Source organism: Labrus bergylta, chromosome 13 (genome assembly GCF_963930695.1).
Source record: "Labrus bergylta chromosome 13, fLabBer1.1, whole genome shotgun sequence".
Lineage (NCBI taxonomy): Eukaryota > Metazoa > Chordata > Actinopteri > Labriformes > Labridae > Labrus > Labrus bergylta.
The window spans coordinates 23,108,730-23,123,610 of record NC_089207.1 but is presented as its reverse complement, the minus strand read 5'-3'; the positions used below and the strand labels follow the sequence as shown (position 1 = coordinate 23,123,610).

Here is a 14,881-nt window from a genome sequence, read left to right as displayed (position 1 = left end):
GGATTATCGTTACCATCACAATTGCAATGTGTGCATGGGCAATATTTACATCGCAAGTGATGTCAGTCATGTGACTTAAAGCCAGTCACATGACACAGTGCCAGTTTTATCGTTTCCATGACTTGACTGACTAATAAAAGTCAATCTGAGAGAACTGACCACTGTGCATGCACAGTCGGTACGTCTACTTCATGTAAAAATGTTTCAGCTACAGCCGATGCTGCTGTCACAGATACACCAGCATGATATTCAAGGCAGACAGGAGGTCTCATATTTGGACGTGCTGCTATTTTTTTACTTTTAGTGGCTACAATTGCAGCGCACACAGTGAAGTGAGTCACAGTCAGCTCAAGACGGTGAACTTTTTGTTTAGTTTAGAAGTTGCAATCACGGGGATCTTCCTGAAGATATATTAACTTTGAGAGTTTCCACAGCACCATGTCGCTCCTCCTGTTCTTTCTCCACCTTTCTTCCTCCTGCTCCATGTGTGTGTCAGCGCCACTGTCGGAGGTCTGGAGCCAGTGTGTGACAAAAGTGTGAGTTGGGTTAAGACTAGAAAAAAGGAAATAACTTAAAGGCCAAAATAATAAAAGTATAAATGTCTGATTTGAATTTTAATGAATGAACATTCCAAGACAATGCTTTTATCTTTTTCTAAAAAAAACTGCAAAATATATAGCAAAAGAAAGAATATTGCAATATCAGTTTTTTTTTCAAATTCGTTCATCCCTATTTACTAAACTGAGAAAAAACGTACAAAGTTAAGGAAATGTAAAACCTCGTCAACTATATATTGGAAATAACTGAAAAATAAGAAATAGAGAGTCACTGGCTCTAAGTAAATGGCAAATGGACTTGAGCTTGTATAGCACTTTTCTAGTCTTAGTCCCATTCACACACTGATGGCAGAGGTTTCTATGTACTGTATCGTGTCCATCAGCTTTAGCTAATCCTATACACACTAATATGCTGCCAGTGAAGCAGCTGAAGCAACTTTGGGTTGAGTGTCTTGGCCAAGGACACATGGGAAATGTGGCTGCAAGAGCTGGGGATCAAACCTTCTGGTTGAGATATCACTGACTCTACTACTGAGCCATAGCCGCTAAGTAGCAAACCATTGGCAAACAGTAGGATTGAGAACTTTTACTTATTTTGGTTATTATCTCAGTTTTTAAGAGAAGTAAAGAGAACCTGAGTATTATATATTCATAGCTTGCTGAGACTTTTTGTGCCAATAAGCTGTCACCTTGTGTCACTAATTGAGCAAACACCATCCTCAACACTTCAGCAGCAGCATGCTGGAGAGGCACACTAATCCTCAAGTGTAAATCAGCTACAGCGCTCACTGCTTTCAGCTAATGAAGAGCGAGAGGAAGGCTGATGAGAAACAGAGACCGACAGACACAGAGGAGAGGAGAGAGGGCTTTTCATTCGAGTGTTTGAAGGAGTTACATCTGATTACATTGCAAAGTATCATATGTAGGTTCCAGAGTGCCACTGCTACATGCTTTTTAAGAGAAGCCGAGGTATGACTCCTCATCATGGCTAGTGTTAGTAGGCGCTGCATATTGAATTGCAGATGGATGCAGTGTAGTTATATGAGAACACAGACCAGTGTTGTTGGCTCACAGACATAAGAGAACTCAATACTGTTTATCTCCCTGATATTGGCAGGCCTTTCTGTTTGGTTTGGAAGCAAAGCTGAATATCATGTTACTCAAGCGGGGAAAACATTGTTGTCATTTCCCCTGATGGAGTAAAATGATGAATATTATTATGTATGGAGGATGAAAAGAGACTAGGCCCAAATATTCTGCTAATATGCACAATATGTATGGACAAGCTGTGTACTGTGTCATTACAAAGAAGAAGCAATAAGGCTCTATTTTATTGTTTCTTAGTTTTTTGTAGAGGCGGCACCGAGGAGAACAATATATGTGTGGAATGAAAAACTGAAAATAGTCTTCCATTTTTTTCCATATGCAATAAGTTTCAGGCTGTGTCCCGCCAATATCGCCGCCATCTCTGCAATGATCTCATCCTTTGCATCGCCGCCTCACCACGCTGCCTTTGATTTCAAGAGCTGAACTATTCTGCAACATTTGTTGATGTGGTTCTGCAAGTAAATGCTGCAGAATTGTGCTCCTCTTGGAATTGTTCTTCTTCGCTGACCACGGGGAGAGGAGCCCACCATCATCTGCTTTCCACCGCAAAGAGGCAAAGGGTATCATGTACTTCAGAACAAGCCCACACTCAACACACACATATGCAGATACCAGTCAGTTGTCACTTTTAGACTGAATTAAGACATACATATATTTACAGTAGTATGTTGTTGCTTGACTGTAAGGAAACTGATTGTTCATTGTTCAGCTCAATATGAAGATTTATTAAATAAATGCATAAAGATAAAGTTGGAAATTATATTTTTTAACTCTTTAGACGACAACATGTCAATATTTTACCATTCAGTCAAACTTGATGTGTCGAGTTCAAGCATTTTGATCATTCTTGTTTTTCCACATTATCCATGCATGGCAAACACAATATACTTTATATTCCTGTGTGCAGTGTGACTAGGCTCAGGCAACTTAACAGCCAGTTAACATAGGTTAAACATACAGTTAATGCAGTTGTTTTGCCAAGTAAACACTCTTTGTATGTTTACTTATCACATTAAGCCTTCTTTTACAATGTTGCATAAGAATTAGTTTCAAATTAGTTTTTTTTTTAAGTGCGACTAAGGTGCAGTCCATCAAACACAACTTTTTAAATGAAGGTAGTAATTAGAGCTGAAAAGTATGACATTTAATAAAGTATTAAATCTGTACTTGCTTTAAAAGTCACTAGTGGACAATAATGTTGGAAAGCCCAATTGTCCTTTTGCCGATTACATTCTTGAACATTTCCCACAGTATAAACAATGGTCATGAGCACAGATTGTACTGGTTTGACAAACAGTTGTGTAAACATTTAAAAAAATCTGTTCATTTTCAAATAACCGAAAAACTTCTTCTTTTTTTTAAAATTATGGGTAAACTTCCAAGCTGTCCAATTACTGCCAACAAAAGGGCCACTCAATAGCTTACTTAAGATATTTATCTAGTGAATAAATTAGGAATTTCAGCAGATGTTCATGCAGAACAGCATTGATAACAGACATAGTTGAGCAAATGGAGACAGACAGGTCTACTCCCAATGACTACTATTCCTCCCTGTTGCTCTGCTGGTTTTCAGGTCCAGTAAGTATAGCATATACCTTACAACCAGTCTGCTGCCTCAAGGTCTCATGGCCTGGTCAGTGCTTTGAGCCCGCGCTTGAAGGTGTTCTGGATGACTTCCAGATCTCATTAACCTTGGGCAGAGGGCCCACAGTTTGATCAGAGCCCCAAAGGCTGGTGGGTCAGGATGCTATTCTCTCAGTCCCTGCCCAGCTTTAGTCTGCTGGCTTCAGATTTACAGTATGTTCTGTATACATTCCAATCTTCACACACTGCTACTGACACACAGATATCCACATATAAAATCAGAATCTGTAGTTTGGAGACAAGAATTCAGATATTCCAAATGTTCTGGCTTCTGTTTGCTGTCCAAGTATTTTCCTACAGCTTTTTCAGGCTTTGTTTGTATGCAGGGAAAGTGTGTGTGTGTGTGGAGTGCAAAAGAGGCAGAACTCATAGAGGGGAATGCATTCTGGCACCAATAGGCTATTGTATGGTGAGGATTTAGCTTTTCATTTCACTCTAGAAAACATAAATATGCATATTACTGCGGCTAACAATCTGGTCATAGATGTCGTCTCTGTTCTTAATTTGTCCTCATGTCCAAAGTCTGATTGTTAAATATAAAAAATGAAAGTCTTGGTCTGAATATCCTGTTTCAAACCGACTTCACACAACAAAAGCCCCCCAAATATGTCCATTGCTTCCTCTGTCTTTTTAATTTGATAGCCATGGGGTTAAGAGGTTACTACTACTCATCCACAAGACATAAAGGTTACACATTTTTGTTCTCAGTTTTCTTTTCATTTGTTAAAACTTTCAAGAGGCATGCCTAATGTAGTGGTGCACTGTAATATTTCAAAGTCATTCATTCCCACTTAGCCGCCTTGGTTCAGTTTCTTCTGTGCCCCCTCTTTAAATATCTCTCATGAAATCTGATGTCAGGATCAGTTCACTATATGATTGCTATACCATGCTCCCGTCCTGCAGGCAAATATACAGTACAATATGTTCCCTCAATATCCATATTGCCCAAGTACACTTGAAGCTCTCTCTTCATTAATGCTACACGAGGCACCATGCTGAGTTAAGTGAATGTAATCAACTACAATCAGTACTTTGAATGTTGATTCTATTAAAAGAACACGTAATGGGAATGTTATAAGATATATATATATATAGATATACATATGGCCTGTTCTTGTGTGACATCTTTATACATTATGTATTTTACAGGATTGTACATTGTAGAAACTGGCTTTAAATTGCTACCTTCCTTTTTCTTTTTTACTTATAGCATATGTCTATGATCTTGGGCTGATAAGGCTACAAAAGGGAAAATATGACTGACAAATACAGTCTCGCCTGCTGCCATCTGTGCTTCTTTAAGTTTTGGCTCTCATGCTCACCAGTCACCATCGGCCGCCTAAGGGAAAAAACAAATTTGTCTTTATCATCTGCATTAATCAGTCCTTGTGTTCAAAAGAGTCATAATTGTAATCAATGTCTTGTAATAATGGCACACAGGTGATTGCAAATTAGTTTTTCAGTGGAACATAATCGTCCTTGTTGGATCAGAAGTGTTTTTGACAACTAGGCTTTAAGGGCATGCTTGTCTTTTTTCTTGCCAAAACCTCCAGGCTTCAGTCACGTTTGACAAGCTGTCGCGTTCACTTCAATGTGCTGTTTGTCACTGCTGTTGCAATGTCCACTGGTGTGTGTGTGTGTGTGTGTGTGTGTGTGTGTGTGTGAGTATGTGTGTGTTTGCGCACCAGCATGTGTGTTCTCTCACCTCCTTGGCACTATGTGTGTGTCCATCCTTGGGTGATGCATGGTCAGCCATTGTACAGCACCACTGTGGCCTTGGAACGGAGTCTGGCCAGACAGATTGCAGCAGGACGCTGCGAGGTTGGAAGGAACATCCCCTCAGTTCAGCGAAGGTCGGACGGAGGCATCATTAGGTTGACAGAGTCTGAAACAGGGTCTACTGGGGTGGGGGAGTTGACTGACGGTTTTTGACTCAAGGACATGCCGGTATCAGAGGTTAATGACAGAGGCAGCCTTGGTACGCTGTAGGGGGTGACACTTATCATACTGATACAGATAGCCTCAGTGTGCTTGTGTGTGGGTGTATAGCTGGCATGTGTGTTGGACAAATTCTTAAAGACATTACATTTTGAATATTTTAAAAACTAACAACATTGCTATTGACAGTCAATATTCTGCATTTTAAATCTGGACACTTTTAAAGTAAATCATTGTTTGAACAGTAAGAGTAAAGTCTAAGAGTAAACGAAAGGATTACAATTGTAGCAAAAGAACATTGCCAAATTTTATAGAATCTAATCAATCCATTATTTGATATCTGATTCTGATATCTCACGGGTCATCTCCACTATCTAATACTTGTCAAGATACAATATGTGAAAGTAAGAAAACTGCAAGAAACATTCATTGTACGAATTTTATACTCAAAACCAATTTCCTTCCATGCCATGTATGTGTGTGTGTGAGTGTCAACCTCTTTCCATCCGTCCTAATTGTCCCCATTTGATCAGAGCCGTCGTGGTTTCAGGCGCTTTCTTGTCCTCCCTGCAGCTCCATTTATCACAGGCACCAATGGAGACACACAAACACGCTAGGTGCTTCAAGGTGAATCCCTTCAAATGGCTCAGCTTGTGTTACCTTGTTAAATCGATGCGCTTGGTGACAACTGGCAGCAATGGAAATCTCACCAGGCAGGAGACTTTTGACACAGACGTGTTTTGGAGGTTGGGAAAATGCTATTAAAAGGCCCTCACACAGTATGTGTCTAATGTCCAGACTTTTGTAAACTCTAGTATATAGTCGTATAGTCCATTTTCTGATTTTTTTTATATTTTTAATAAGGGGACATACTGTCATGAGTTATGTTCTTGTCTGAGTCAGTTCATGTCGTATTTTCAAATTCAAAGTTTTTATCCCCAAATCGAAACTGACTAACTCAATTGACTTTAGAAACACATTTTCAAAAAGGAATTGACTACTCTCTTTTAACCAAGAAAGGCACCACAACACATGTGCATGCTTTGGCAGTATTAATCTCTAGCCAACCTTCTCCATTCAAAAAAAGGGCTTGCAAGTAAGAGATGTGAATTTTGTGAAAATATGACCAACAGAAAGCCTCTCTATTACACGCTCTCTTGCACAGGGTTTCCAGACTAAGATCTGCAGTTAGTGTAAGTTAAGAATGAAAACTGAGTCATTTTGGCAACATTTTATAAACCACATAGAGGGGTTTAAAATATCAATGGGGGAGGGGGGGACTTTGAGATTTGGACATATTCTTCTTAAATAAAATGAGACATTTATGAGGCATGTGCGTTAGTGTTATAGTCAAGACCACACTAACACAGACCAAGACCAGAGTGATCCTAGACCAATACAAGACCAAGACATTGTGGGATCTAGACCGAGTAAATACCAAGACCAAGACAGGGTGAGACAGAGACAAGACCAAGACCATAAATATCACTGACAAATCATCATGAGTGCAGGGGATGTGTTGCTCACTTAGACCGGGAAGGTTGTGGCCCTAACCGAGGGATAAAAATCAAATTGTGAATGAATTGTATTTATTTGTTCTTTTAGAAAGGGTCGTCTTCCTTCTTATCACAGTGGCAGCTTGAAAAAATAGCCTTTTAGTGGTGGTCTTTACTGGTCTTGAATTAAAATACTGTCCAGTCTGAGACCGTGACAAGACCAAGTAAAAAAGAAAATTGATTCCGAGACAAGACCAAGACCTTCAAAAAGTGGTATCGAGACCAAGACCAGTTTGGAGTACTTAAACACTAATGTGCCTCTCATGTTTTAAATTGCAAAGCTGGAGGATAGAAGTAACTTGTTTTCAAGCTTTCATTATTATTTTTCCTTTTAGTATATTTTAAGAAGGTCTTATTTATTTGGCTTGAAAACATTTTTATTGTGTCCCTTACACAAAGAGACTTAGTTGTTGTTTATTTTTGAATAGGTTTTTTTTCACAGCGGACATTGTCTTGAAGTAAAGCATTTCTTTCAATAACAGTCTCAATGGCTGTGTCTATTCATCAGATTCTCATCTATTCTCAGTAAGCCATGACAGTGTGAGAGTGAGCCAGCATGCACAAAGCCAGGACCCTGAAACTGAAGTAGCTAAATGGAATGTAGCCATCATTCATTCAATTGCTTGCCTGCACTTTTCTACTGGGACATGTCAAAAATCTCCCTTTGAAGAAGACCAACATTTCTCTTTAAACAACAGTGGAAGTTAAGTTTGAGAGAAGAATACTCAAATAGGTATAGGCTATTTATCTAACGCTCAATAACCAACAGCAATGACTTTGTTTGTATATGAGTTTACAATGCACACAAGTGAGCACACTTAATTTTGGACAATTACAAAATAATGTATGAGTATGAGTAGAGTGCAATTGGCACTTGCATATCAAAAATCCACTTAACCATGTTGAATTTAGTGATGCTGTGTTCAGAAATTGGTGTAGCACAGTGGATGCTTGACCCAGTCATGGTAAAGCCTGCACAGGTGTTCTCAGTGTTAAATCATTAATATATGTGTATTTGTTTCCTGTGATTTCCAGTTAATGAAAATCACTTGTTAATACCTCTATATTTCCTGAACCTGAATTTTTTTTCATGTTAACAGAGAAAGCCGGACTGTGATGTATCTTGTACAAGTCTTCAATTTGATTTGATGTGAATTTCTGATAATACCTGACAATCTGTTATCATATCTGATATTTCATATGCCTGCACACTACTATTTCCCTGCTTTTCACTAATATCCTGTTATTTTTTACACCCATCTAGCATGCCACCCGGGCTTCTACAAGGCATATGCTGGAAACATCAAGTGTTCAAAGTGCCCTCCACACAGTTTCAGCTATGGAGAAGGAGCCTCTATCTGTCGCTGTGAGAATGGCTTCTTCAGAGCAGAGAAAGATCCTCCGACTATGGCTTGTACACGTGAGTATCACAGACAATAGATACCTCCTTATTTTCTTTTTCATATTACACACATAACCACATTCTGTAAATGTAAAGGGCTGTAAGTCATTCCTCTTTGTTTAATGACAGTCAGGGCAGGATACTTAACCTCAACCTCAAATGTTCAAATACCATCGTTCTATACTCGGGTTGGTTACGGCTTTTTCTTGAGAGCTGCCCTGTGTTCTCTCTGAATTTGCACCGGCTGTAAATCCAGTCTCGTCTCCAGGACTTATCTGGTGAGAAACTGTACATTAGAGAGTTTCTGGATCAATTACTTAGCTTTTGTTCAGCTGCCTGCTCTTCATTGATGATTCACTGACTGTCATTACGACTTCATATTTGCATTAAATTACAGTTTAACCCGACTAATTCGCTTTTAATTAAAAAGCCATTTAGCTGTCACTGAGATAGACGGGGGCCACGTCTGAGAGCTCCACAGAGTGGAAGAGTGTATTTGTCTTCTATGGCGAGACAAAGGCAAATCATTGTAGGGAAACTGAGTTTACTGTTCACTGCAAGATGCACTGTTTGAAGAGAAATCTTTAGAAAATACTTCGACCCTACACAGTGTTTTTCATATCAAATGTAAGCACAGATGATGCAACACTTCGCATCAAGAAACCCATGCTGTTATATATGCAGGCTGTCCAGTGCAAAAGAAGTCTAAACAGTACAGCAATGATTAAACAATACTGTACACAAAAATAAATTCTACAGAGAACAAATTACGACCAGAAATGTTACAGTATAATTACAGTAAAGATTTTAAAGTGAGAAGAAATGAACACAGATGCCTGCGTCAGACAAGTAGACACAATGCCTATCAAACAATATTGTTTTTTTAGTGGCTTGTTCAACCGCTCTCTTCAGTTGCTTTTAATCGTTAAACTTAATCCTCCAGGCAAGTAGCACATTCTTAAACTTCAAGGCCACTTCCCTACCAATATAAGCGAACACTAAAGGCTAGTGGAGGTGTAACAGCACTGCTAACGAAGAGGAGTAGACCACCACATCCATTCTAACAAGCTGTGAGTTCTATGTTTACTCACATCATGCATTTTAATCAGGAGCTTGTAAGATGCAGCATAAACTATTTGCTTGATGTCTGAGGTAAAAAAAAAAAAAAGAAAAAGAAATGGAGATTAAAGGCTGAGGGCCTGAGGGGAAGACGAAGGTAGAGAGCAATAAAGAGAGGATGTCACAGGAGGAGAGATAAAGGAGGAGAGAAAGTGTAAATGCTGGATGGAGTAGACAGTGAAGAGAGAAAGGAAGGAGGGTGCTGATACCAATCTCCCCCTAGAGGAGAATAGGAGCTGATTGATGGCAGTGGGGATGCTCTGCAGGTGGGGAGGCGGGTAGACTCTCCTCGATGGAGAGAATGGAGGAGGTGAGATAATGGTCGATTGAGGCAGAAAGATATAAAGAGAGAGAGAATGGACATGCGCTGACAGAAGTGGAGGAGGAGTAGGAGGGGCTTTCCTGTCTGCTGAGATTTTTAGCAAAGGTAGAGAAGAAGAGGGATGGAGGGATGGTGAAGGAAAGGGAAACATACCATTGTCTAGGAAGACAGTGAGGCTGGCAGGACGGGAGTGTTCAAATCCCTCAGGTCTTTTAGCTCCACCCTGTTGACAGCTGGCTGCCTGCTGTAGCACAATACTTACCCCCGACACACAAATGCACTGAATCAGGGAGCACAAAAACAACTCAACAAAGTGGAATATGAGAAATAACTTAATGTTTATAGCAAAGAATAGAAATGTATGAAGAGTTATGCCATACAGCAATATAATGTTTTCCAGAAAACAAAAAATGTATACCGCAATGTGCCTGTGTGAAATACAGCTTTTTAATTATGGGGAAATGTATTAATTTTATCACTAAATGACTCTGTCAATCTCGTGAAAGGCATTATAACTGATGAGAAGTCTTAGCTCGAAGCGGTGAACCTCAGGGGTCAGTTACTGGTCCTGTGCTTTTTATCATGCATTCTCTCCAGAGGTTTATTTTAGATGCTTGGATCCTCTAAAAGGAATAATTTGTGGACAGTAGAAAGGGCAGGATCACCAAGAATCTAGATCCTGCTGGTGTTGAGTTTAAGTCCAAGAGCGGAGATACAGAGGGACAACACTGGAACAAGCGCTGCATTGAAAAAATGCATTTCACTGATTGGACACATAGTGAAAATGTCATACAGTAACTACAACAAAGTTTTTGGTTAGTTTGGGCATTATGCTCTACTATTAAGGTTAAGATGAACCTTACGTCTCCGTGGTACAACAAAACAACGACAAAACTTGAGTTAGTTAAATTAAAAAAACCTAGCCTATCTTTCAGAATAAGCTTTAACAATAAGGATGATCTTTTCTTAGTTGCTCTGCAAATTTTTCATATTTGGAAGACATTCTAGTGATCTTCTATTAGTTATTAACCTTTTTTCCCACGCTGTCAAAGTCCCTACATTCACAAACTTACAATCACCATGTCTGTTAGATGATCTCACAACCTGTCTTTAAGACTTTAAGACTATTCTGCAAAACACAATTAATTTAAAGATCTTATTGATGACCATTATGCCAAGGCATTGACATCCAGCATTTTACAACTCTGAGTTACCAAGACCTAAGACCTCAAAGTCAATACCAACAACCAAACATGAACAAGAATCTTAAGCCATGAAAGACCATAGAGCTAATTATCATCTCTACTTTACACCAACTAAAAAATCGTATTTTTACTCCTGACAGGCCCCCCATCTTCTCCTCGTAACCTGATGTTCAACCTGAACGACACCTGTCTGTTGCTGGAGTGGTCACCTCCAAGTGACACAGGGGGTCGCAGGGATCTCACCTACAACGTCCTGTGCAGACGCTGTGGCCCAGAGCCGGGCCAGTGCCAGCTCTGTGGGGAGGACCTTCGTTTCCTACCAAGACCACAAGGTCTGACCAACGCCACTGTCACTGTCATGGACTTCTCTGCACACGCCAACTACACCTTTGAGATCGAGTCGCTCAACGGTGTGTCGGACATGAGCTCCTTCCCTCCCCAAGTTGCCGCCATCACCGTCAGCACTGATCAGGGTGGTGAGTAATATTTAAAATATTGTTTCTTTTATTGTAAATCTTTGAAAGTTGCTTTATCAGGGTAAAAAATGCTGAAACTCCAATTTCCCACAGGGTTTTGCCATAAGATAAAAAACAACTCATTATTTTTTGCAGGATAAGCCACCATATGGCTTTTCACTTTTAATTTCATGACTCGTAACTGATAAGGGTTATTTCCCCTTTTCTTTACATAATACAGACAACTGAACTACAATGACAATATGTTTAGCTAACCCTTGGGAGTTTTGACAACTCACAGCTCTTGGAAGTAAAAGTTTTGGCTGTGCACATGTATTCAGTTGACACAACACACATTACCACATCCTCCTTGGATGCAAATGCCTTCAACATTTAAGGTTTGCGAGATTGACTGAATGTATTGTAAATAGAACCTTTGTTCACACAAAAAACTCCACAGAGCACCATTTAATTCCACTCCTGCAAATTCCTTGTGCCAAACAAGGTAGTTCAATTTTGGAGATGTGACTGAAAGTGGTTTTTATTATACTTTCAAAATGTCTTGCTATTTTCCTGTTATTGTTTACTTAATTCATTCACATGTGCACTTTCCTCTACTTACATGTTCTTCTCACGCATGTTTGGCCAAACTTGACATGTTAATCATTGTAACACACTGGTTAGGGAAGGGGTAGTTCTCTAAAATACATCACCAGTTATCCAATAAGCATACATTATTTACTGCAGACACAAACTATTTGTTAGCATAGAATAAACCAAATTATTGGATTGTAGGGGTGTTGTTTATGAGTGCTCAAGGGCATACTCACAATAGCAAAGTTATCATGTTCCGCGCTTAAGCACGATTGTCCCCCCTCCCCATTCCCCCGCTGGCCTGCACTCACACTGCTCCAGGACTAAACGGGCCTGAGCACGATTACCTCTTGTACATAAGGTCGTAATACAACACATGTCTGTCTTTATGTGTTGATGAAGTCTTAGTTTACAAGACAGGCTCACTCGAGAAGAAAATAAAACGAAAAGAGATGCCCAGTCGAGTCCCCGTCCACACATCTGAGATTATCACTGAGAACATGACAGCTACTTTACTGACTTTGTGGCTTATTTTGAGTCATTACTATTCGGAGACGGCCATAACACTCGGGGATTTTGTCTATAATGAAGGCTGTGTGTTCCCGTGCTTGTGCTTGTTCATGAACTTTACCGTGCCAAATCAAACCTCTTCCTAGCGTGCCAGGGCCAAGGAAGTGTACTGTGCTAGAGGACCGACTGGAGCACTCACACTGGTCAAACAAACTGGACTTTAGGGATGAAGCGTGCTTGAGTACGGTACGGATTGCCTAGTGTGAGCGCACCCTGAGTCTAAAATTTAACATTACAAAATCTTAACTGACATAGTGGATCAAGAAAAAGGCCTAGTGTTCACACATAATTATATTCCTTAAGTATTAGGTTTGCATCATTATCTGCTGCTGTGAAAGATGGCAGGAGGCCAACGTACGGTTGTCTCTACCTACCTTCCTGCTCTAAATAAGGTTTTTGTGCTGAAAGGTCCATATTTCCTCAGGGACATGGTTTGTTGTGTGGAACGCTTATGCTTTTAATTTGTGATTTGCGAACACTGTGTTTTCTTTTTTCTATCTCCTCCCTCTCCTTTTCTCCCTTGACTATTCCCTCTACACTTTTTTCCATCGGTTGTTTGTCCTCCTCCTCCTCCTCCCCTGCCTCTCTCTCTCCTGTCTCTAAACATATTTGTTTCCTTTTTTTCTCCTTCCCTCCATCCTCATGTCGCTGTGGGAGTCTGGAAGAAATACATTTTCCTATATAGCCAAAACACATTAAATGCATTATTTTATGTCACTGGGGACATCTCTAGCCTTTACAGGTAACTCTATGTTACACTCAGCCTTTTTATTTCATTAGGAGGCTCAGTTTAGCACACAGTGGTGACAGGTCCCCAAGCTGTACACAAGACCCATTTCATCACTAATATACCCAGCTGCAGCTATTTAAAATGCTCAGGGGAAGAGGCAGATTGTTGGCTATCAGCCAGTGATAAGCAGCCAGATGATTTTTTTTACTACTGTCACCTTGACAACGTAGAGTTAGCTCAGACAGTAAATGGTCAGTCGCATTAATGTGATGGATGTTATTGATGACATAGCTGGTGATATGAAGGCCATATAATTGTACAGTAAGCAAATCCATCCCATGTGCTGCTGATCTTAGTTTGCAGTTACAAGTGTTTGAGAATGTTTTACAGTGCAGTTCTTGCTTTTTGTGGCAGGTGGCAGTAAAGGACATAAATGTAAACAGAGAAATTAAAAAGTTTTCATTATACAGAAATAGCGCCTTAAGATGGATGTATCATAAGCAACTTAAACTAATTGATTGGATCATTTTGAGGGGATACCTTTTTAATGTGTAATTAATGTTTAGCTGTTTTAGTTGCAAATCACTGCATCATATTTGATAAGCCCCTGATACGTTTTTTTAACCTAATCTGAAAAGAAAAAAAAACTAGTCCTGGACCAATAAAGCAGAGTATACATTTAAATATGAATCTGTGAAATGTAGTGATGTAGAGTTATAACTTAGCAGGAAGAGAAAACAGTTTGTCACGTTTCTCGTTTATAGCTTTTTTTATGTTATGGTATCTATGTATCACACCATATCCTACTTGAACTAATTGAACATCTCAACTAGGAGCTATTTTTAAAAGATCGAGCACCTTGTGGGAGGTGAACTTCTACTGTATGTGAGATTTCATGCTGCTGTTGGGAGTGGAGGAATAAGATGGAGGAATAAGATTCATAAACACAGAAAGTCCCTCACCACCAAACACAAAACCAAACTCTCCCGCATCGTTAATCAGGCCAGCAAAATAATCGGTTCCCCACAAACTACCCTCTCCGAACTGTATAACTGCTCTGTGATCAGGAGAGCCACCCTGATCACAGAGGACCCCTCAAACCCCCTCCACGACTCCCTTCCAGTTTCTGCCATCAGGCAGACGCTACAAAGTCCCTCTGGCCCGGAAAAACATCTACAAAAAATCCTTCATTCCCTCTGCAATAACCATTCTCAACAAAATCAAATAGACCCCCCTTTTTAGAAACTGTTCTTTTTAAGTCCTCTTTTAATGTGGTGCACTTTCTGTTTTTAATGTAAGTTGTGTTTATTGTTCGCACCCTTTCAAAGGAGAATTTCTGTCTCTGTTGGGACAGACAATAAAGTCGATCTATTCTATTCTAATCCAAAACAGTTATAAAAACTTGTGTCAGTTTGAGGAACACCGTCTCAAGTTTGTTGTAATATTGTGTCATTTATTGAGTAAGGCTTAACATATGGTTATTTACAGTTTAGTCTAACTAGACTGACAAACAGCAAACCAGCAATTCCACCAATGCTCCTTCATTTTTTGATTAACGGATTTATGTAAGGCGCATCTAAATAACCAAACGTCTGCATCTCAGACGAGTTAATCCTGCAAGACAATAAAGCCAACCATTACAAAAATGTTGATTTATTTAAAAAAAAAACGTAATTTGGCCT

General features: G+C 39.7%; 1 protein-coding gene across 1 annotated transcript in view; it reads left to right on the top strand.

Moving 5' to 3' along the window:
• epha6 (eph receptor A6) overlaps positions 1 to 14,881 on the top strand; it is a 162,361-nt gene that overhangs the window by 80,335 nt on the left and 67,145 nt on the right. Inside the window, exons 4-5 of the mRNA XM_020641100.2 lie at positions 8,067 to 8,222; positions 10,991 to 11,326. Of these exons, the coding sequence (XP_020496756.1) occupies positions 8,067 to 8,222; positions 10,991 to 11,326 (492 nt within the window). The remainder of the gene's footprint in view (positions 1 to 8,066; positions 8,223 to 10,990; positions 11,327 to 14,881) is intronic.